The following is a 23702-nucleotide window of genomic DNA, read 5'->3' as shown; positions in this document are numbered from 1 at the left end:
AATATATCCGTGGCATCCCCCCACGTTCTCCCGTGACTATCCCTTGACAAGAATGGCTTTGATACAGGATGGATTGCTATCACGTGAGAGTAAAACAAATACAATGATTAGGTGGATTACTCCCTGATAGTCACTGGTTTATTGGGAGACCAGACCATATAACATGATTAATCCGGCTGTTGTGTTTACTGGCAAGTGTAATCTGTGGCTTTGTTAGGCTGTAGCTCTTCCAAAGTGTATTTAAAACTAACTTAACTAATTAGAACTGACTCAACTCCAAAGCAAACGACAGCCTCAGAGAGAACGATCAGTTACGCCACATCATATACTTGCATAGACACAGAGAAGCAGACCACACACACAGGACATTTCTCAGAGCCCTAACAGTCCTGGTCTAAACTGGTCCAGTCTCCTGAGACACCTGGCCGTTCACCTGTCTTTTACCCAAGAATGAATCAGTTTAAGTGAGGCCAAAGCATCACCCACTGAGAACCTGATGTCAGTGTCGTGTCACATTCCTCCTCCAGCAGCTTGCTCATGTGATGTGGGCTGGTAGGACATGATTACTGGTCAGTGACCACGTATCAGCCATCCTCACTGTCTTCACTTTTCAAGACAATCACTGGAATCAAAAACACTCAACTCTATTATTTCTCAGTTGTGAGAATTTGTTACTTTTACTTTGACTTATTACAACTTCCTTTCAAATTTCTTTGGGTTTTGGACTGTTGGTGGGACAAAAAGAGCTTGTGAGATTATAATGAAAGTAGTTGTTTGTTACAGCCCTCATCAGCAGCATATTACTATGACACACCAACCAGCTATGTTTCTGTTATTGGGTTGACCTTTATGTTTAAAGTCATGGAAGATGTGTACTCTACTCTAAAACAAACAAATGTTGGATCCAGGACAAAAAAGAAAATTATGAGAGAATACTTGCAGTCTTTTACTGTGAACGTCAGTAGATGCAAAGATGGTTTTTCTTTCCACTTAAAGGTAGATCGTCATCACTCCTTTTCTCTTTTCTCCTTTTTGTTTTTCCATTTCTTTGACCTCATTATTTATTTGACTGAGACACCAATCTACTGGAGCATTTTCAAGACATCTTTTAATAGTCCAGTTTAATTATTTGTCTGATTCCAGAAATCTTTGATTCCCTTTTTGCTGCTGGGTTAGGAGAAGAAACCGCTTCCTCTCTGTTCCTACATCATCTCTGGGGGCAGTCTTACTGTGTCTTCAACAATGGCGGCCTTTTCAAAGAAGCTTCAGTTACAGCTTCATTGTGTTTGCCTCTGTGTGTACCTCTCTGTCTGCGCTATGCCTCCTGTCTTTTTTTATTTCTTTTTCTGTCCCCGACTCTTTCTGTCTCTCACTTCACTTCTAAAACACACGTCCTAAAAATCGGTCTCAACAAGAATGTTGGATTTGAGTTCTGTAATCAAAGGATTAGTCCTCTAACAACTTTGGCTTTCTGTTGCAGCAAGATTGGGAGCGTGTGAAATATGAATAGGGGTGATTAGTTTGTTGGCGGGCTGAACCCAAAGTGATCAGTGCTGAGTAGCGTGCAGCCAGTAGCCATCTGATGCCCTGCTATGCTGAAAAGTCCCCTGAGTGTCAGCAGACCCAGAGGGCTGAGCACATGGGCTCGGGCAGGGAGATTATGTCTCCTTGAGACTCGCCCAGATTCTCCACTCTCACGACTCCCTTATCAGGGAAGGGCACTTCAACTGTCGTATAGGAGAATAGAAGCAATTAGACAAGACAAACAGGACATTGACTAGACCACTTCATGTTCTTTAGGGACGTTCCTCTGTCCTTCTTTCAGCACAATGCCTGCTTTTTCAAACAAACGTAAGCAAAGCAAAGCACATTTGGCCCAAAGATATTCTTCCAGTTTCTCAAGGCAACACATTCTGTGCATTCAGCATATCAAGCCTGATTTACAAAGAATGTAATTGTGTGTGTGTGTGTGTGTGTGTGTGTGTGTGTGTGTGTGTGTGTGTGTGTGTGTGTGTACTTTGCAGACTTGTGGAGGCAGGGAGCGGCAGTGTTCAGAGCTTGTCCCTCTCTGACAGTCACCTGGCGGAGCTGGACGGAGACACCCTGCGTTTGTTCGGACTCGGAGCCCTGGAGGCCCTGGAGAGGGGCTGGGGAGTCCAGACTGCTGGTGCTGTCACCGTAATCACCTTCCGCTACATCAGCTTTGACGCCATTGTACCAACACTGCCGCGAATAAGGGTCAAGTTCCCCAATCTATCGGTGAGAGAACTAGTAGAATGCAGATCTTTCATTTTACTTTCAGATGTGGTTGCAGTGAAGACTCAACACTGTGTAACAAACTGCAAACTGTGGGACGAGAGCACCACATTAAATCAATGTGCAATTTTTTTCACAAGGCTAATCTAAAATCATCTAACCTCGCCACATAGCTAAAGGTGCTGAATATTCAGTTGCGGTCTTTCTGAACATCCTGCACAAAAACATCAATTTCCTCTTCTCACAGTATTTTTGGCTGAACTGTCAGGAGTGCTTCAGTTAAGAGAGCACTGATTTCAAAGGGAAAGAAGAGAGCTCGTTGAGCAGTCATTGGTCATGGTGAGGATTAAAGCCAGGGCCCACAATATGATATCTATATTTATTCTTTTACTTCTACCCCCCTCGCCTCACAGCTGCTCCTGCTTGGTGGTGAAATGCATTTATGCATCCAAAGAGTGTGTGTGCATGTTAGCATGGTACTATTCTTGCTTCCATGCAGAAAGAAATTTAGATTGAGGCAACTTAATGTTGCTTTTGCAAGTGAATTTTTATTGCCTAAGTGACAGACGGACAGACAGACAGACAGACAGACAGACAGACAGACAGACAGACAGACAGACAGACAGACAGAAGCTGACGGCATCACATAATATTCTTGATATTGAATATTATGAGTGACACACTTTGCCCATGTAACATACTGTATAATTAGGTGAGCATTTTATCCAAAGCAGCTTAAAGCTTCTTGAATGCATATATGTTTTCATTTGATTTCTAAGCTGCAGTCATGAACAAATACACAGCAGCCATATTATTCGACCTCTCTGAAACCAACTTGTTACTTTTTGTGCAGCACCTGATCTTCTTGGAAACCAACATCAGCCGTCTGCCCCAGCTGGCGGCCCTGGCTCAGGTGAGGCGTCTGGACCAGCTGACCATCCACCCGGAGGGTAATCCAGTGGTCAGTCTGGCTCTGTGGCGCTCCTTTGTCATCTACCGCCTCCACCACTTCAACTTGCAGAGGATCAATGGCCAGGAGGTGAGGACTCCTGGCGTTCTGGTGGAGAGTTAGATGAGAAGATTGATACCTCTCAAGTCTGTCCGTTAAGTTGGTTAGCTTAGCGTAGCACAAAGACTGAAAACAGAGGGAAACAGCTAGCCTTACGTTTCTTACCTTGTTTTCATTGTATTATCCCAACCAGCATCTGTTAATTACACTCAGATAAAACATGGCACAGAGCTGTCGTTTTCGATGAGGTTATAACTTTTGGCAAAATGGTGTACTCTTACTTTGAACATGCCAACCACTCATGCATCGTTTGCTGTATGTGTCATTTCTCGTTTGTGTGTCTGCCTCAGGTGACCATGAATGATGTGATTGCTGCAGAGCGTGTGTTTGGGACACTGGGTCATATAGCAGCAACTGAAACTCCACGTTGCCGGCTCCTCCTGCTGCTAGAAGAGTCCAGGTGGGAACCTGATCTGAGACACTTAACTACAATGTAACATTAACCACAGTTTAATGACAGGTGTATGCTGTGTCCTGGACAGTGTGTGTTGTTTGTTTACATATACCAGGAATGCGTGGAGTCTTAAATGTGTATATGTGTGAGTTATAGCTCATAGCTTGTGAATGTGTTGGCCACTGCACATGTATGTGCATGCCTGTGTGCAGCATTTTGTGTGTATGCATTTCTGTGTGTGTGTGTGTGTGTGTGTGCGTGTGTGTGTGTGTGTGTGCATGTTCACATTTGTGTGAGACAGCGAGACAGAGCCTGGCACCGAGGAGCCAGGGGAATTAGACTATGTGTCTCAGGGTAAGGGTGGGTACTTGGCACTTCGATACAAACATTCCTCTCTCTCCTCAGCCAAAAGTTCTTGAGGTCTGTCACTCTTGGTTAATGAAAAACATCCTTGCAAAGCAAAAAATCTACTGAATTTCTCACGCACAAGAACATTTTAAAATGGTTCTTAGTATTACTGTTCCTCCAAGGATTGGAAAATTGCCAGGTCAAATCATCTGACTGTTTAAGACAACCGTATTACATGTGGCTCTATGAATAACTTCAATTTTGATGTACATAATTAGGGAAATTAATTGAGTTACTCAGACGTGGAAGCCAGTGAGAGTAATGTGCAGATGTACATGTGAATTTTGAATTTTTTCATTATAAACCAGCAAATTTCAGAAATACTGTTGAACAATATAGCAGCAGGTGAGACTAGTAATGAATTTTAGTTGACTCAGTATCCTCAATTGGCCTTTCAGAATGAAAATGAACTGGTAAACTTTGAGATAACTGGCTCAAGGCTGCAAATCACTGTGATTCATACACCGTTACAGATAAATATCAAGCAACAGCCCAGGGGCGAAGATTATTTTTGCATCACAACCAAAATCTTAATTACTCTTATCTGCATCCAGAATCATGGCCCCTTAAGCCATTTGTTCCACTAAACGCAGTTAGATTTCACCTCTTATCTGCCAAAACCTTCCTACTGGAGACTGTTTTTTTGTCTAAAGTGCATTTTCTGCATATAAGATTCACTTTTGATGAACACATTTCATCACCAGGAGTTTCACAGAGAGGAGGACATCAAGGGAAGCTGATTTAATGTGGAACTGAATGACTGAATGTCACGCTTAAGGCTCTTGTTGCATCAAAACCTTTTATCATACAAGATGCAACAATATTGCACAAGACCTTTAAATAGGTTTCATTGGCTCTGAGTTTGTGAAACTCCATCAGCAACTACGTTTGGTTCAAAAGCAGATTGTAAAAAATGAACTCTGCAAACAGTGCCGCGAGGTTTCCATCACACTTTGGATGTTCTTTTGACTGAGTTGGACTGTGTTCACAGCTGTTCTCTCAAGGGATGTTTACACTCAATTACACTTTGTTTGATGGATACACACTTACTTTTTCTGATGCTGTCACGATACTGACAGTAATATGCACATGCGCGCGCGCACACACACACACACACACACGCACATGCACAGGTCTTCCTACCTTCCTTATGCTTACTTTAGTCAGCATGATGATACGTGACTGGCACACAGTAATGCATTTTGGCTCACACAACCACACACACACACACACGCACACACACAAACACACACTCACACACACATACTTACACTTTACGAACTATCTTATCCTACATGGAATGTTTGCCTCCAGCTTCCTCTGAAAAGACTATTTGGGCACCCTGCACCGGCCTGTGGAACATGTTGGTGCAGTAGCGTATCACATGAGATCTCATACTGATAGACAGCAACATTTGATGTGGTTTACATCACTTCTAAAATCCTCTGCTTCTTTTATGAGTGTTCACATCCTGCTGCTGGGCGATGAGATTAAAATTGAAACCCTGGCAGTTTGATTTGACACTGACTGCATCAGTTCTGATTTCCTCAGCGAGTCAACTTGTTTGTTCCTCAAAAATTGAGGTGAGAGCGAATTCTTTGATGGACACAAGAACACACTTTTATTACCTTGGTGTCACTCACTTTCTGCCACTGTTTCTCCCGAGCTGTCTGCGTGTCTCTTCACTGTGTCTAACGCACTCTTGCCTCTCTTCACCTTAAAGAAAGCGCCAGCTACAGTTCCTGTTGGAGGGGCGTGGCCGGCGGGCAGGGCTGAGTCCGGAGGAGCTGCGAGACAACGGGAAGCTTCTGGGAGAAGGCCTGAGCAGAGCCCTGTTCAACTACCCGAGCAGAGACTGCAGTGCAGAGAGCCCTGAGGTCAGCTCTGGGTTTTTGATGTCATCTAAGTGGTTTAAAGAAGTGTAACGACTCTTGAAAATGACTGAAAGTTAGTAACGCAGAGCTTCACTCCCACTTCAAGCCATGCCCTGTTTATTTTATCCATGAAATAGAGTTCAAATCTTACCTTTAAAATAAAATAAAAATAAATAAATAGGAGGAAATATTCATAGACAGGAGAAGAGAGAGTTCACACACACACTGTGCTTTTACTTGCAAAATAAAGAAAAAAAACTTTATTGCAGATACAGCATGTCTGTCCTCAGACCTGCAACATGTAAACCTGAGAATAAACTTATTCATGAAATAGAGGAATAAACACATCATGTATTTCAGGGTCACATCTCTCTAAGACACAACATTATATCACCACACATGGACAAGACTTTTACAAAGAGACATCTGACAGTGAAAGCATATTTTGGCTGCTGTAAATAGCATTTAGGATTTTCCATATTTGTGCTAATAATTTCTCTGTCAATCATTTTGGTCACAAAATTGACAGCACTGTGATGAGTCAATATCCTGCAGCAGAAACTGTATCAAACATGTATGCTGTGATAGTGTGATAGCATTTTAAAATTATGATATATCTAATGAGTGCAATTTAGATCCACATTGGTTCAACAAGCTTTACTTTTCCCAACTGTGATTTTCCTGCCCCGGCACCTCACCTTAATGTACCTATGACAAGTGAATGAACATGTACGATATTATCTTCTTCTCCTCACAGGAGGGCACTGTGGAGTCATCGGAGCGTGCTGCCATGATAGAGCAGTACCTCCAGGAGTTGGTCCAAAGGGCATCAGACACCAATCTGAAGGGCGAGGCTCTGCACAAGCTCTGGCCCTCCATGTTTGCAGAGATGGTCAGGGACTGTGTATTGGAGATGAGGGACCGAGCAGCCTTCCGCCAAGCCAGCCTTGCAAAGCTCTCTGAGACCAAGTGAAAAGGACCAAAGGTTCATTCTGAGAGACAAACACACACATGTGGGACATGACTCGCCCAGGCATCTCCAGGGCTTCTTCTCAACCTCCCTGACCCCAACACATCATCACTTAGTGACTTACCACCGGCTACCAGTTATGAAAATCTTTGGAAACTGAAGGGTTTATTTCCCTAGTGTGTGGGAAGCTCTTTCGTAACACAGATGTGGACAGTTTAAAAGATGTCTGAAGACATGATCAAGACAAAAGCTCCTTGATTGAATGTAGATTTTCACTTAAAACACACAGTTTGATTCTTCAGTGGTTGGAGCTGCAACATACTTGAAGAACGTTTAAGGGACTTGTTCGCAGTGCATTGTGGTCCATAAGGAGCATCCTCTGCGCTTTAAAAGCCTTCTGAATGACCCCTCTTCACCATTACTGTCATCAGCTGAAAATGTCCGGTGTCTCTTTTGTCGAGACTAGAATGATTTTTCTGTGTCTTAAATCTTGTTTCATGCATCGCTCTCTCACTTTTTCCTGCCTGAGATAAAAGGAAGAAGAGCACAAAAAAGGATGACTTTTCTTTGTTTACCACTGATTTTCTGTATTGTACTTAGTATTAAAAGATTCTGTATTAACACTCAGTTTGTGTTTTTCCTAAAATAATCTGTCTACAGGACTGAAGAAGTCATGTCTTCCTTTAATGAGGCATCAAATCTGTTCAGATCAGCTTTCTTCCTCTGACATGATTCAACCTCTCAAATACAAATAATGCTCAAGTTGTTGTTCTCAAGGTTGTTCTCTTAAGGCAGTTTAAAGCTCAAAAACCATCGATCTCCCATGAGGCAGAGGCGGCAGTGTGTGCCAGGAGGTCCAGAAACCATGAAGGGTCCTGTGGGTAGTGTGAACTCACACTGGAATGTCCCTGAAGGCATAGAGACTTCACCATTTTCTCACCACCTGTCCCTGCTCCCCTCACTCAAACCATCCTGTGAAGAATTTTTTTAACCCTTATCAGGCAAGTAGGTGGAGAACACCACACTGACCTGGAGAAGTAACTGCAGGGGGATTGAGTGTCAAACATCTATCTATCTATCTATCTATCTATCTATCTATCTATCTATCTATCTATCTATCTATCTATCTATCTATCTATCTATCTATCTATCTATCTATCTATCTATCTATCTATCTATCTATCTATCTATCGCCTAAGCATGTGTATGTGTAGTGCTTCTGGGGACATCTGTCCACTGAAGGTCTCAGACGAAATGTGTGCTATTGAAAAGCTACACCAAGATCATTTTGAGCAACTCTGATAAACAACATTGCTTTGTGCTGACACACTGTCAGTTTATGAGACTACAGCTGTCAACGTTGTGAGACGTCTAGTCTCAAAGGACTGACAGAACGGCATGACAGCATGCAGACGCAGAGACAGCGAGAACAACAGCTAATCGTTGGAAAACACCAAAGTCAAGATAGTGCAGTTATTATTCCTGAAGCCCACACAGTTAAAAGGGCTTGACATATTTACATAAAGTCCATATGTCTCGGTGAGTAACAACCCTCAATCAATCTGTAGCTGCAAGTAAAAATAGTATTTCTTCTTTACGGAGCCTCATATTGGTATTTGTGTTAAACATTTTTTCCCATTTCTGGCAGAGGAGGCAGAGTGGAGGCAGTGCTCCAGGCCTTGATGACTGTGAACTGCTGTATACTGAGCTCATTTCTGTGCTGCTGTAGTTAAGGCTGCTGACTTAAGGTTGATGTTGATGATGTAAGGTGTCTCATCCATTTAGTCACCTAACATCTTTGTCCAGAGCAAGGTACTTTAGACACTCTGTGAGCTTCCCTCTTGGGTTACCTTCAAGCCAAACGTCAACTTTGCATACAAGAGCCCCCAAAGTCAAATATGGATCAATTGATCCCCATGCTTTGGGGAAAAATGATCACACTCTGTCAGAACAGCAACACGATCAGTATATTGTTTTAGTTCTGTCCAAATATTTTTATACAGTATAGACAGTTATACAGTTATACACTGTGTCCTCATACTAATGCTATAGTTTATACACTATGTCTGAGCGTTGATAGTACTCTGTTTTGGCATATCTGCACAGTCCACCATGTTGCACTGCCATGTTTCTACAGTAGCCCAGAATGGACAAACCAAACACTGCCTCTAGAAAGCCTTTCATGATTTTAGCAGCCACCATGGGTTCTCTTACATGCTTGAATGGGGAGGGTGAGACAAGGGGGATTCAGCTGGTTGCAATCTGCAACCTCACCACAAGATGCCACTGAATCCTTCACAGTGGACCTTTGAAGTCTTAACCAACACTGGTTCCTTAAATTAAGTCATTTTCATATTTTCATATGGATACTGGCATATTTATGTACTTGTGTTATTTTTTTTATATCTAAGATGTTTATATTCTACTCAACTGGGATGCAGGAGTCATCTTTTTACCTAACTTGAACCATTTATAGTTGATTGAGGGGGGTTTAGCATTCTTTTTTTTTTTAAGCTTTCTGTTTGCTCATTGTATGCTTCTTGTTCCTGCTGCTATTGTTATTGCTCTGCCAGTCTGTCTTGCTATTTGTTGTTGGTCTGTGTGTATATTTGTTGCATTACTTTTATTACATTACTACTTTTATTTTTGCTGATGTTGCTTCTCCCGTCCTGCTGCATGTGTGCGCTACTTTTGTTGTTGCTGTACTACCTGATAATGCTATTTGTTAGCCACTTGCCCGTGGTCGTATTTTATGCTATTGTCTTTTATGTAATGTACATTGTATGTGTTGCTGTTTCTTTTATCTTTTGATACCCCTCTAGTCCCTGTCCCCTTCTCCCCAAAAGGCTCTTGCCTTTTGCCAGGCTGCCATTGTAAATAAGAATGTGTTTTTAATGACTTGTCTGGTTAAATAAAGGTTAAATAAAATAAAATAAATAAATAAAAATAGTGTCTGTTAGTGGTTGCAGCAGCTGAACTGGCAACCTCTTAGTTACAACACTCCACTCACCAGACAGACTCATTTAAATATATGATTCCTTATGTATTTTGGACAAAAGTGTTGCTTTAAATTAATCGGTCTTTAGACATATCAATTTAAAAGGCAACTACATAAGTACAACATTATACAGAAGCTTAATTGCTGGCTGTATATGTTTTATTTCCTTTTTCAGGACTGGTTTTCCGTGAATCTGAGTCACAGTCTCATCAGAAAGTCTTTTTTAAAATCAAAGATGTTAACTGAACACTTGGGTCGCAGATGAAAGTGACGTCATAAATCAAAGCCGTGTTTTTTCTGGTCACAGCAGCATCATGGTATGCCTCGACTCAGCCAAACACAGTGGAGATTGGCCAAGAAGGATTTCAAGGATGCACAAATAATCATATAAGAGTATATAAGCAATTCCATGTGTGTTGGACTCACTTTGCCTCTGTCTGCCTTGTGTATCTGTATTACAGTTTGATTATTCCCTACACCTCCCAGAATACTTTTTGATAACCCTCAGAGAACCTGCTTGAATCAGCTTTGGGGTTTATTGTTGTACCTGTTTAACAGAGTAAAGTTGTCATAAGAACTTTGTACACATAGAGGAGGTCAGAGTGAAGACTGAGTGAAGCCACAGCAGCATTATTGCAATAATATGGACTTAACAAAAGACAATCGTCAGGCAACACGATCTTCACAATTTGTGTTCAGGTGAATGACAAGCAATAAACCTGAGTGCCGGTTCGGAGGCTGCAGTGTTGATGTGATGGACCCTCTAATAGACTTCTGTCTGGTCTGGAGACGAGGCTGCCAATTCGTTCCACCCCACAGGACCAACTATTAGATTCTCCTGGAATGAACCAAGTGCATTGTTTATTGTTAGCCATGCACTGCAAAAAATAACTGTCTGATTAATTTGTTTGGTGGCGTTTGACTTAAAGAAGCTTTGAATCTGAGCAACAAACAAAATCTTTTTAATGTGAATCAGCTGACATGGCCTTGGTTACCAGGCCAGTAATCTGGCTGTTTTGTCTAAGTATTTTTTGAACAAATAAACCTTCAGTGCAAACAAGTTAAGTTATATTAACATTTACATTGATTTATTTTTCAAATACTGAAGTAATGCTCTCCAATATTTTGTTCCATTGAAGTGTCAGTGAATGTTTTTAACATGTAACGTATGTTCAGTGGCAAGTCAGTGCATATTTTTGTCCAGTGTCAGACAACCAATCTCTCCCCATCTCGTCTGGAGAGGCTTTCAATGGGTCATCCGGAACAGTAGTTCATTAACAATGCTTTAATTGGAGGCTTGTTGGCCTGTGAAGGGTTTGGAAACATTGGGGTTGAAGGCAAATTCCTGAGCAACATCAATATCTACGCACCAGTGAGGACTGTTACTGGGGGCACAAACAGGACCAGCTCCCCTGCAGATACATGCAGAGACATATATCCTTAAATCCGGAGCAGTAGCACATGGCTGAGTGGACGGACGCTCATAGACTTCACAGTGTTTACAGGTTATGTTTGTCGAAGCCATTGTCAAGCCAGTGTATTCACAGACAATGGCTGTAATGAGCTGCACACTGTAATGAGGAGTAAACCTCTAAACATGCATAGCTGTCAAATGAAAGAAACAGGCTAAAGAGAGCGGTGCACCAAGCCTTTTTCAGTTCATGAGTGTAAGAAAGTGGATTTGTCTTGGAGGCAAACTTCACACCAGTCTCCTACTGCAGGCTGTATAACTGTGCAAAACATGTGGACCACCCTGATAAATGAGGCTTCCATACAAACCATGTCCATTTTTTTTTCATGGCGCGTAAAGTCTTTTTGTCCATCCAATTCAGTTGATTTGTTTTACATCACCCAGTCATGGCTGAGTCTGCTTCCCTGAAATCAATGAGTTGTCATGAAGGTGCCCTTTACGCAGACCGTAAACCAGACCACTAAAAATGTCCCTTCATCTCACTGCTAGTTTTTCTACATTTGAGAAAACAATACAGCTGTTCTGAGCTGTCCACCAGATGTCTGTCCACCAGGATGTTACAAAGGATTGTTTTCTTCAGTGCAGTCAGAGTCCTATTTTCACACTGACTTAAGTGATCTGCAACCCACCCTGTCAGCCAACAGAAGCAACTGAAAAGTCTCATCATCTCATCAAATGACTTTTCTTCTGCGCAGTATCTGCAGGGATAAGTGGGAACATACAGTATTTATGTACTTTGGATAAACTGACTCTTTACTTTGCATAATGGACTCTAGACTTTGTGTTGCTGATTCTGCATGTTAACAATGTTTTATAGTGTGATGAGTCAAATTACGACCATGCAAACTGTTAATGCTAAACAGAAAACAAATAAGCTCATTGGCCTCTTTTCTGTCTGTGTCAAACCATTACAGAGCAGCCAAACTGGCGACACCGAACTGATGTCTCAGGATTTCTGTTTTTTTGACGCGACAGTTGCCAGCTGCAGCTTGGAGCGTTGGCTGCAGTTGGTGAATGGGATCATTTACCTGCCCGTGGCTTCGATATGGACTTTTCAGCATGAGAGATGGGTGTCAGACAGACACGGGGGCTGAGCGCAATGAAAAACATTCCCTCTCCCTTTCTTCCACTCGCAGACACATCCGAGCGCGCCACTCACCAAGTGGGAAAAGGAGGAGACACACACCTCCATATTTACACGACACACACATTCAAGAGAGCATGGTTGTTGCTGCGAGGGGCGCAGCAGAGGCTGTTTCCTGTGTGTCGTGTCGGTTTCCAGCTTTCTGTCATTCCGCGTCTCCGTGCGTAAAAGCCGCCTGAATCACCATGATGACCGATGTCCGGAGTTTCTACCGCGCCGGGATCTGATTCACAACCCGGAGTGCGGATCTACTGACTTCAATGGCTTAACACAAAGTCTGTGGAGGGAAACCCTGCAGATCCACCTGGATTCATGTTTCGACCATGAGGATACCTGCGCATGGAAAGGAATCTGTAAACGCTCCAGTTAGTGGAAAACGCACTGGTTAGAAAATCCAGTGAAATAGCCAATACTTCGCCATACGCGCATCAGTAACATACAGGTACGACGACATGGTATATGGGATGTTCGTCTGGCTTTATTTGGCTCTAATAGCAATAATAAAAATAATGGTTTGAGCGCTCCAGCGTGCAGGACTTTCTGACCATCCTGTCAGGTTCGATGAACTTAATTTAGAGAAGGTGAAAGTAGAGAGTGGAGTTATAGGGTCTGGGGTGAGGGGTGGACCTCAGACCTGCTGTCTAATGGGGTTGCAGTTTTTCAGCAGGGGGTCTCCCTCATTAGGAGCCAGAGGTCAGAGAGGTCAACTCACATGGTCAAGTGGGCAGAAGTCGTTTATTTTCCCCTGAGTCAGCGTCCTGAGGGACCGTCAGGCACAGGGATGCAGTGGGAAATACAAGTGGCAGGATGTTGACATTCGTGGGATATTTACGGCACACAGGCACAGCTATCAGGAAAGTCATATCATTTACACTTTTTGTTGTTCTTAGAGTTCATGTCAGACTGTAAAGGTAAGTGGTCTCTGTTCTGTTTTGAGCCATCCTCCTGCCTCTGCCCTGAGGTCAGTAGTCTCAGGTCTATGCTAATGTAAACTTCTCTGTTTTCACTTTCAGTGCCCAACTTTCAGAATCCAGCAGCTATGCAGACAGCCCGAGTCTGGATTTTCAGGTAAAGTCATTGTTTCATAATGGCTTTTTACATATTTCTTTAAAGGTGTCTGTATTCATTTGAACTTAAATGCAGATGAATATCTGTCTATTCTAACATAGTTGTGTCATTCTCTGATCATCCATAATGCTATGTCTATTCTTTGCTATAAACCAGTAGTAACATCAGTAATTACTTGTTTTCTATAGAGTTTCTGCCCTCCTGCTGATGCTTTGGTCAGACCCCCTTTGCTGCCAACCCACAACAGACCACAGGAAGGTGAGAAGCAGTAGTTGTGTAGCAGGTGGTGCTACTGCATAAAACTAAATCCTGTGTTCTAACATGTTTGACGCCCTCATTCACACAATGGTTTACCTCCCTCAGTCCAGTTGTACGGTTGGCACAGGCTAGTGGAACACTCGTCTAGAGGAAGATGACATGCATGATCGCGTCTTGTTAGCAGAGCCAAATGCCACCTCAAGTTGTAAACTTTCATCCCTGCCTCCTCTGTCCCAGCATGTGTAAACAGTGAGAGTATTCTCAGGGGGAACCTGACCAGGCTGCTGATCTGTTAACCTGTAATGCGAGCATGAGTGAAAAGTTCTGTTGATTGCAGTGAAACAGAGAGGGCTTATGCTGTCAGCAAACCACCTCTTGACCTCTGGAGCCAGAGGAACCACGTGGAGGAAACTAGTGGATGCACCTCGTGTGTGAAGATGACTGACAGGTCTACTAACCAGTCAGGTTTGAGGGGGCCGGTGCAAGTCAGCTCTGTGCTTTCCACCGGGCGTTGAGCTGTGTGACCTATGGCTGACCCGGGAGATGACAGTGGCATTGAGTTACAAAGACCAAAGCAGGGTAGAAGAGGTGGAGGGGGTCTGAGGTCTCTCTGAATAGCTGCACAGGATGATTGACAGGAGAAGAACTTCCTGCCAACTCTCCCTACAGCTTCAGTATTCTCTTTCCATCCGCTAAAAGTCAAAGACAGCTGAGCTTTTACTATGTCCATGTGTTTGCCTAGAGAGGTAGCTGTGAATGGAGACAAAGTGCTCCTTAAAGAGCAGGATTTCCACGCGGCTCCATGGATAAAGCTGGCTTGGCACAGGGCTTCTTCTGGCAGGACCCTCAAACAGAGAGTGCAGTGATCACTGCTAATACGTCCCTGGCAATGTTGCACAGAAGGATAGAGTCAATAGTGAGAAATGCAGGTAGCCAATGGGGGATAGGCCACAAACAGACATTCACTAATCAGCCAAATCATGGCTTTACAACCGTGAACAGAGGTCTGTTTCATGGACAGTGGTGGGAGGCAGAAGGGCAGGATAGTCATGTTGATGAGATGAGGTCACAGACTTGAGCCTTTATACAAGGCCGTGATCTGGAGAGATTAAAGTCTTGTTGATGGAAGCTTTCCATCAATCCTTGGCATTCACTTTGTGTGGCCTGTCCTGCTTCTTTGCACTCTGTGGTGTTGCTAATCACGGTTGTTTCATCTCCATACAGGTTACGCAGAGGGCAGAACCCCAGCAGGAGTTCAGGGCAGAGCATGGAGAAATTCAAGGCTCCTGGGGTGCATGGGGAGCCTGGTCAGCCTGCTCCCGGACCTGTGGAACAGGGGTACAAGAGCAGAGCAGGCCCTGCCTGCCTGCTTACACTCCATCCCAGTACCCCTCCAGAAGAGCTGGTGTTCACCCCCAGCATCCAGGCCATGTCATTTCAGCCCTGCGGCCCACAGTTCCTCTGCACCGCGAGTCAGGCAGGTCCTCCAACAGCAGCAGCCGTGGAGAGCAGAGGGAGGCGAAGCAGACCCGGCCTGGTGGGCGCAGGTACTGGATCATCCAGAGCAGGGTGGTGCAATTGGTTTAGAGCTGCTAAACAAACAAAGGTGTTGGAATCACTTTGCTTACATCTGGCATTTTCCAAGGCTGTGATTTCTTGCTGTTGTTGTTGTGTTTAGGCACAGATGGGTGACAAAAGGGAACACAAATAAATGAGTGAAGAAACATAACAAATGCAGATACTTCCAGGCAGGGCATGAGAGGTCAGTACATGGCTCAGTGAGTGTGGAGATGATGTTGATGATGTTGGATGGCCTTCACCATCACCAGATCCCAAACCTGTGAAACACCCATGGCATATTTTGGAGTTATGGTTTAGATAGCACTCTCCACCATCACCATCAACACTAAATTAGAGAAAGTCTTTCGGAAAAATGATCTTCACCCTTGCAGCTGAGTTCCAGAGATATGGAGATTATGTTTAGTGAATGTATAGTATGAGTGTTTTTCCTTTAACTTGTCTCCTGCATGTAGCTTCCAACGCAACATGCTCTGCAAATAAGTGCAAAAGAGCTTGTGATTATTCTTTCTGACATATTTTATTATAAACCATATTTATTTATTACATTTCAATCACAAAGGAAATACTGTGAAAAAAACTGTATGTCTACTGGAAGTAATTTGACTGGCATTATGGTCAGTGAGGAACTTTTTTCAGTGTTGCCGCTCTTGTCTTTGTGGAGATCTACAAGTCCTTAAAGAGCCTGTAGGGCTGTGCTGCATGCTGAGCAGCCTGGTCTAAAAGTGACTCTTTGGAGCCATCACTGTGGGCCATCTGACTGCCCTTCAGTGGAAAGCTAGTCTTTTATGGATGGAGTCAAAGGCTCGGCTTGTGCTTGGCAGCTTTGTGACCTCCTTCCTGTTGTGCTTGCCTTTAAACAAATAGCACTGACAGCTGAGTAATGGGGGGGGGTTGTTTGAGTTGGATTCTAAAGAGCCAAATAATGACAAAAGCTCTCAGAATTCTGCTACTGGGATCTGGACACTTCTCAAAAGTTGTAGTACTGATGAAGGACCATAATAGTTTCCTCAGTAAAAGTAATTTAGCGAAAACATCCTTAATTAAGGTGGGTGGCCTCTGTTAGAACCTCGCGTTGGTTTTGGAGGGTGAGCAGACGATGTTTTCTGTAGTTACGCATACGAAAGGTAACTGGATTCAGTTCTGTGCTGGGAGGTGATAACTCGTACACAGTCATTGGTTTAGTTGTTTTTGTCTTCAGGAGGGTCACTCAAATCATCCCGGGGAGGTATGGCTACGGGAGAGCTCCTTATGTCGCTCCATTGCAGACGGATTCAGGTCAAAGCTCTGGGACGGCTCGTCCACACAGACAGAGACGCTCTGCTGCGGCTGATGGCCACCACCCCAGCACTCGAGGCCACGGTGGCCACAGGTCAGACAACCTTGACCCCCCCAGCAACCTCCATCGCTACAGCAGACCCTACATGCAGCGCAGGGCGCAGCAGCCCCAAAATAACCAAGTCTGGGCCCCCCTCTACCAGCCTGGTTCGGCTAACCAGGCCCAGGTCCAGGAGGAAGCGCAGGCATCAGGCAGCCAGACATATGGACCCCACCAGCTCCAAGACAGACCCTACAACCCCCTGCCTGCTTCCTTCTGCACAGGGGAGCATGCCCACTACAGGACGTGCAACAGTAATGTACGCAAATCTGCACCTTCCTCTCTTCCTTAGCATGTCGGCTAGGCACGAGGATTTAATGGATAAATAACGTGACTGATTTTGCTGATTGTTCTGATTTCTTATGGATTCCTTTACAGTTTTTGTTGCAAAAAAAGCATATATAGCTTTTGTAGTATTTATTTAATTTTACTCCATAAAACTAAATGTTAGAGCAAAAGATAAAAACATAATCCCTCTCTGTAGATGTTACAAGCTCACGTCTCACATGCTCAGTTTTAGCGACAAGATTTGAATCTGAAAACAGCTCAAGAATCCAATTCACTTAGATTATTGTATATTCAGACTAGTCTGTGAATGGTATGTGATGATGCCATTGGCTGTCTCTTCAAACTACTCTGAACATCTATTAGTGACTATTAAAGGGGAGTAGCAGGTCTGTGAAGGAGGAGATCATTTCACTGTCATGGGCCTCCAGGATTACAGAGAGAAAACAAAAATGAAATACTTCTTGGTACAATGTCACATAAATTGTGTGAGAAAATACAGGTTACTTATTTACATGTTTGCTAATTAGCAAGCTACTTGCTACCTTGCTACCCTTCACACTCACTGCAACCAACGAGAAGTGGTGGGGACCATTGCTTCCAGTGGATTTTCTCCATCGTTCCTCTGTTAGTTAATGAGCCATACTGTTGCACAAGGTGACATGTCCATCATTATAAAACTCACCTTGGACATGAAAGATTGCAGGCTTAAGATTTGTTGCATTTTGTTGGAGTGAAACATTTGTTAGAATTTAAAGCTATCCAATGCTTACACTAAATATTTTCTACTGGCAACTCTAGTAGAACAATATTGGTCGAGCTATCAGCTTAGGAAGCCTTACCAGTTCACCCCAGCTGTAATGCACAAGGGTGGTTTTGCTCATCTGATCCAAGGTTATGGAAACCATCCTGTGCATTAGAATAAGTTCAAACAGTGCCTGGTTCTGTATATTGTCTCTGGTGTGTGATGACATTCAAGCAAAGTAAAGCAGACCAGGGACTTGTTTATACAAAGGAGATATGGAGACATGTCAGAGAAGCTGAGGTTCACTGGCGAGCCTTCCTAAATACCAGAATCTAACTACTTCTGGCAAGAAAGCCTGAGCTCCAAGCACAGGGTTAAAACAGAGAAGATTGAATGCAGCAGTCAATCAATGGCTACGGAGCGTGACAATGAGAAATGTGAGCTTGCTAAAGGAATTACCTGCTGAACTCTGTGTCTTCGTGGAAAATGAATGTATATGTGTGTGTTTATGTGTGTGTGTCTGGTCCATCCATAGGCCTGTCCTCCATCCAGCAGACACATCAGGGCTGTTCAGTGTTCTTCATACAACAACCAACCTTTCATGGGCAGACTGTACGAGTGGGAACCTTTCAATGAGGGTAGGTTGTATGCAGGCCTCTGTATTTATGTGTGTGCAGTATGTGCTTGTGTGTGTAATTAACAAAATAAGCATTCATATAAAAATGTATTAAACTAGTAAATAGTGGCACAGTAATGAAAACCATGTATACATCAAAAATAAGGCTAGTCTACAGCTATGCTAGCGTCTCTGTGAAGCTGACCGACCAACCAACAGACCAACATCGCCATCCCAACATCCATCAAGAGAAAAGAAAGAGAAAGCAGTTCCAACAAGCTAACAGTATGTTTAAAAGAACGTGTTGAAGAAGTGACAGAAAAAGTGCAACCAGATGGGCCCAGAAGTCTCAGACAGTCATTCTAATATGAAAGTACTCCACACAATCTTAACACAGCATAAATCACATCTCTACTGTCAGTTACATCTTCAGCTATCTGACCTTTGACCTGTATGAACAAAGGTGCGCTGTGGTGGAGGCGCTGCAGTATGTCACCTGTCTGTAGTCACTGATTAATGTTCATTCATACAAACTCTCTGACCTCACTCACCTGAAGTCTCCAGGCAACAGTCAAAACACCTCCTGCAATGCAATTTCTCGGAGAACACTAATGGAAATAACAGTCTCCAAATGAATATCCTGTCAAACAGATGTGCATTTTCACATCTCATCTGGGTGCTGCAGCCTTGACTGAAGGCTAGTGCAGATGTGAAAATTAAATAACCTCAGGTAAATGTATGAGGTGGAGTCTGGATTATTTGACATCCATCTTGAACTGTGCTTAAACAGACTCGTGTACATCTGTTTAAGAAATACCTTGCTGCTGGGCTTATTGCGCTGAATGTCTAATTGATTAAGCACCTGAACAAAATGTAAAGAGCAGGGATCAGGATCCTTTGTGGTCTGTCACTGCTGATTTTTGTAATCCCGTGAAACAGGGAATCCTCTGTTAAAATCAGCAACATCATTTTGAGACAGAAGTCAAATGACAGAGTTCAGCTCCAAGGCTGGATAGTAGAGCTGCGTGTTGTTTGTGTAAGTAACATGGTGACATAATGTTATCCTGTGCATTGTATTATGAAAAAGAGTTTAAGGGCCTGTACTTAAATATTCTCAAGCTACCAAACAGGACTTAATATATGTTTACAGGTCTCATCCTTTGAATGTGCATTCACTGGGCTCTACAGATACTTCACAAACTCACTAAGTATTGAATTTTATGTTCATATGTGATGTTATACCTACTGATACACTTGATGAAGTGTAGAGCTTCATATCTTTTATGCACTGCTTGCTATTTGTTCTGTTTCGTCACTGTGCACTGTGAGACTAATATGTCACTGAAATTTCTGCATATTTGTCACATTTGCCTTAATCTCCCTTCAGTTCCTGGGGATCAGCATTGTGAACTCAACTGCCGGGCCATAGGGTTCAGGTTCTACGTGCGACAGTCAGAAAGGGTGATTGACGGGACGCCGTGTGGGCAGAATGACACTTCTCTCTGTGTGGAAGGAAAGTGTATGGTAAGCCACTGTATGACGCTTTTTTTAATTCCAAAAAGAAAATGACCAAGGAGAGGATTTTGTTTTCTTTATCACCAGCATCGTGCCGCTCTATGAATTTACAGCTTTTTCAGCTCAGTCATGCTTTTTGAATCTTGGCCAATACACAGCTTCCTTGAAGCTGTAAGCTGCCAAAACCCCATCAATCGACAAGCTTTTCATTTGTATATTTGACCCAGCAGTCTTTCACTCTTCTTTGCCTCCTTTGACTTATGACCTTCCCCATTCCTACCAGATTCATGGTGTTTGTGAATATGTAAGCCTGAAAATAATTAGTCAGCTTTGTTGTTGGATCCCTGTGTCCTTCATGTTTTCATATTGACCAACCAAAGTACAGTTAACAAGAGAACATGAAGGACGTGTACAGATCTTTGAAGTTTACTGCACCTGACTGCTAAGGTTATATTGGAGACTAAATTGTGGACATCAATAGCGGACCACTTAATTCAACATCATCATGAATGATTTGGATATCCCATGCTGCAGTATTGGAATATGGTTTGTCATTGAGTCATTTTTGACTCTAACAGCCCCAAATAATTATCCAGTTTGGAGGTGTAAATCTGACCCAGACAATGTGAGAATTGCTCTAAATTTAGCCACTTACAACTGGAGTGTTAACTTTGGACAGCAGTTCTGATGCAGTGATGAAGATGAGCAGCAGAGGGCAGCACAGCATCAGAGTGAGAGCTCTATGTACATGATGTTGAGGAGTGAAGTTGAGGTCAGGAGGAAGTTTTTCTACCCCCATGGGCCAAAAGCAGGAGATCTGGGATCTCAATGTAGCACATATTTGTACTCCTGACCCTGTATTTAATACACGCCATGAAAACACACCTGCGACCTCAGAGTTGGAGAGACAGAAGTCGCTGTGTGGGCCTGCTTGTGGCTGGCTATGCCTTCAGTGTGCTGGAATCACTTTAACATTCTTTTGATCAGGGTTTAACTCAAAGAAATGTGTTGAGAAAGAGCTCATTTCCAGTTGGTCATGTTGACCTCGCTCAGTTAACTCTGCGTTTCCCATGCGCCATAATCCAGCAGCAATATTTGCAACATCAAGATTTAATCAAGATAGAAAGCCCTCTGATCTCTGACTTTGGCCTTGATCACATTTCCACTGTTAACACACACGACACGGCGATCCCTCACGTGGGTAGGGTTGGATTATTATTCATCGTGGAAACCAGATTGTTATTTATGAGTCTAAATCAAGCAAAAGTATCTGCAGGTGTTAATTTTTATTTCCTGCATTAGATTCCCCCCTTTAGCTTTGAGATAATGTAAAAACATCTGGATAATTTGGATAATTGAATTTACGTTAGAATCTCACTTTTCATTTAAATTAAACATTGTTGCGGGAATTGCTAAGCTTTTGTTATATATGTTATATATGTTATATACACTACTCAAAGCAAGAGATGTCATTGCAAGCATATTGACTAAGAAAAGACCACCACAGGGGGAGGCTGGCCTGGTAAAGGCACACAGTTATTCAGCAGCAGCAGCAGCAGCATGGAGCAGGAAGGAACCACAGGGAAGACTGAGGAGCTGGCAGCTCAAACAGATTGTTTGAAGTGTCAGTCATCATTGGTGCCTGTTTGGATCAGCTGACGGTCAGCTGGTTCGGTGCACTCGGCTTGACCTAACCTCAAAACGTGTCAAAATAATGTGACAAGTGAGACGTTACCCATTACATGACATTTTATGTTAAAGTTTTCTCAAAGAACTGCTTGACCGAAGTACATCACAGAGCCAGCTGGAGACAGCAGACTACAGTCTACACTGCACGCTTGCTAAATGATGCCATAGTAATGACATAAAAGAACTGACTAATGTAGTCATATTTAATAACCCATAATATCATTTAACTGACACCTGCAAATGTAGAATTGCCAGTCAGGCAGATGCAAATTGTCTGGTAATAATTTATATCATTGCATATTTTCACATTTTAGGCATTGATTGACAGCCACACTGTGTTACACTGTGACATGTTATTACATCATCATCATTATTACAAGCACTTAGCTTGTCAGTGGCTAATGTTCAGGCTGTGGTTTCTGTGGCTCCTGCAGAAGGCAGGGTCCATGTGGAATAAGAGCCCTGTTCTGATGCATGAAACAGTTTGATGGTCTCCAGTATTGGAAGAGCAGGAACATCATGCCATGTCATGGGAAAGCATTCATGGAAAAATCCTGAATTTTGATGCATGTCTGTGTAGTTGTTATTGTAATAGCCCCCTACACAGCTCTAATTAAAACTAAAGTGATTTAAAACCAAAGAGCAGTAAACTAAACACTTGTCTATTAAAGTCCTAAGTAGCCAAACAAAAACAGTGCTACAAAGCAGAGGTTAGCAGGTATGTGGTATACCCTGACCCACTGTAGCAGGTAGTCTGATGCCTGTGGTTCAGATCAGAGCCAAACCATGCAACCGTTTCTCTTTATTCAGAGGGGATCAAGCAGGTCAGAGCTTGTCCTTGCATAGCACAGAGATACTGAAGTACATTTACTGGAAGCTCAAACAAGCAGTTCTAACTGTGAGGTATGCTGCTTCATATTAAACATTCAAAATATTCATCATTTAAACACCTGTTGTTCCACCGTGATTGAAAGCACACATACAGAACGTATCATGGCACTTCCCAGACTGTAGCTGATAACAGATGTACAGAATTAACCCCCTTAATATACACACAATCTGTTATATATGATTAGCCTTTTGACGGTGCTTGTGCTTTATGAGTGACTTTTAGAAACTGACAGAGGTGAATTAATTAGACTGAAAAGCAACAATGTCACGTGCTGATGTTGAACCTACATTAAACTCACACAGTATAGCAGCTCACAGTTTCCTTTGAGGTTTACTTTGCAGTAGTGGCTGGAGGTGATTTTTGTTTTTGGCTTTCACATTGGTCCCAATGGCAGCGAACTGATTTATAGGTACTTAATCATGATAATGAGATATTAATTCAAAACTGAACTCTGTTTTTGAGGGAAATGTGGCTCAAACATGTTGTTATTTTAACTTTCCGTATGAGCGAAGCCAGAGAGGTCGTGTGCTTGTTGTGGTGATGCACTGCTGCTGAACATGGTCTCCTGCCACACAGGCCACAAATTGTGTGGTCCCTGAAACCTCCATCTGGCACGTTTCATGTCGCATGAGTAACAACCCAGCTCTGTCCGTTTGGCCTTTGCCCGCTGGTGCAGGTCTCTATCTCATATTTCTGAATGTGACCCACTGACACCCACAAATTGGCCTGTTAGAGAGACTCCTGTCTGTCAAGCTTTACAACCAAAGCTAATGAAGGTCATTTAAGGTTTGTATCCAGCAGCTCTGGACTTCAGCAGTGTTTCAGCTTTTTTTGACAGAGTGTGATTTCCTCCTCATGTGACTGCCTTGGATGTTGCTCACTTAATTGTATGCTGTATTGGCATCTCAGTGCTTGTCCTGAATTGTCTGAGGTGGAATGGAGTGAGGGTTTGGTGATGTGGTTGCGAGCTGTTTGATGAGCCCACAATGAAGGTTTCAGTGCTGTTATCCATCCAAAGGTCTGGAGAGTACAGTAAAAGAACATGGCAGATTTCAAGGTTACTTACTGTTTTTTCCATGCTGATGTGCATCTGG

At 43.0% G+C, this 23702-nt stretch overlaps 2 protein-coding genes across 2 annotated transcripts in view; both read left to right on the top strand.

The window, feature by feature from the left end:
• Positions 1 to 7598, top strand: part of LOC139329230 (leucine-rich repeat-containing protein 49) — a 30993-nt gene extending 23395 nt beyond the window's left edge. Inside the window, exons 14-18 of the mRNA XM_070959425.1 lie at positions 2025 to 2259; positions 3110 to 3295; positions 3616 to 3725; positions 5851 to 6004; positions 6759 to 7598. Of these exons, the coding sequence (XP_070815526.1) occupies positions 2025 to 2259; positions 3110 to 3295; positions 3616 to 3725; positions 5851 to 6004; positions 6759 to 6974 (901 nt within the window). The 3' untranslated portion in view covers positions 6975 to 7598. The remainder of the gene's footprint in view (positions 1 to 2024; positions 2260 to 3109; positions 3296 to 3615; positions 3726 to 5850; positions 6005 to 6758) is intronic.
• Positions 7599 to 12687: 5089 nt separating this feature from the next.
• The window catches only part of LOC139329220 (thrombospondin type-1 domain-containing protein 4-like), a 40437-nt gene continuing 29422 nt past the window's right edge, over positions 12688 to 23702 (top strand). The window contains exons 1-7 of the mRNA XM_070959414.1: positions 12688 to 13026; positions 13598 to 13652; positions 13841 to 13910; positions 15135 to 15457; positions 16690 to 17125; positions 18432 to 18534; positions 19900 to 20036. Coding sequence (XP_070815515.1) covers positions 13624 to 13652; positions 13841 to 13910; positions 15135 to 15457; positions 16690 to 17125; positions 18432 to 18534; positions 19900 to 20036 — 1098 coding nt within the window. The 5' untranslated portion in view covers positions 12688 to 13026; positions 13598 to 13623. The remainder of the gene's footprint in view (positions 13027 to 13597; positions 13653 to 13840; positions 13911 to 15134; positions 15458 to 16689; positions 17126 to 18431; positions 18535 to 19899; positions 20037 to 23702) is intronic.

Source organism: Chaetodon trifascialis, chromosome 1, assembly GCF_039877785.1.
Source record: "Chaetodon trifascialis isolate fChaTrf1 chromosome 1, fChaTrf1.hap1, whole genome shotgun sequence".
NCBI classification, from domain to species: Eukaryota; Metazoa; Chordata; class Actinopteri; order Chaetodontiformes; family Chaetodontidae; genus Chaetodon; species Chaetodon trifascialis.
Note: the sequence above shows the minus strand (reverse complement) of the source record. Positions and strands in the feature narration are given on the sequence as shown.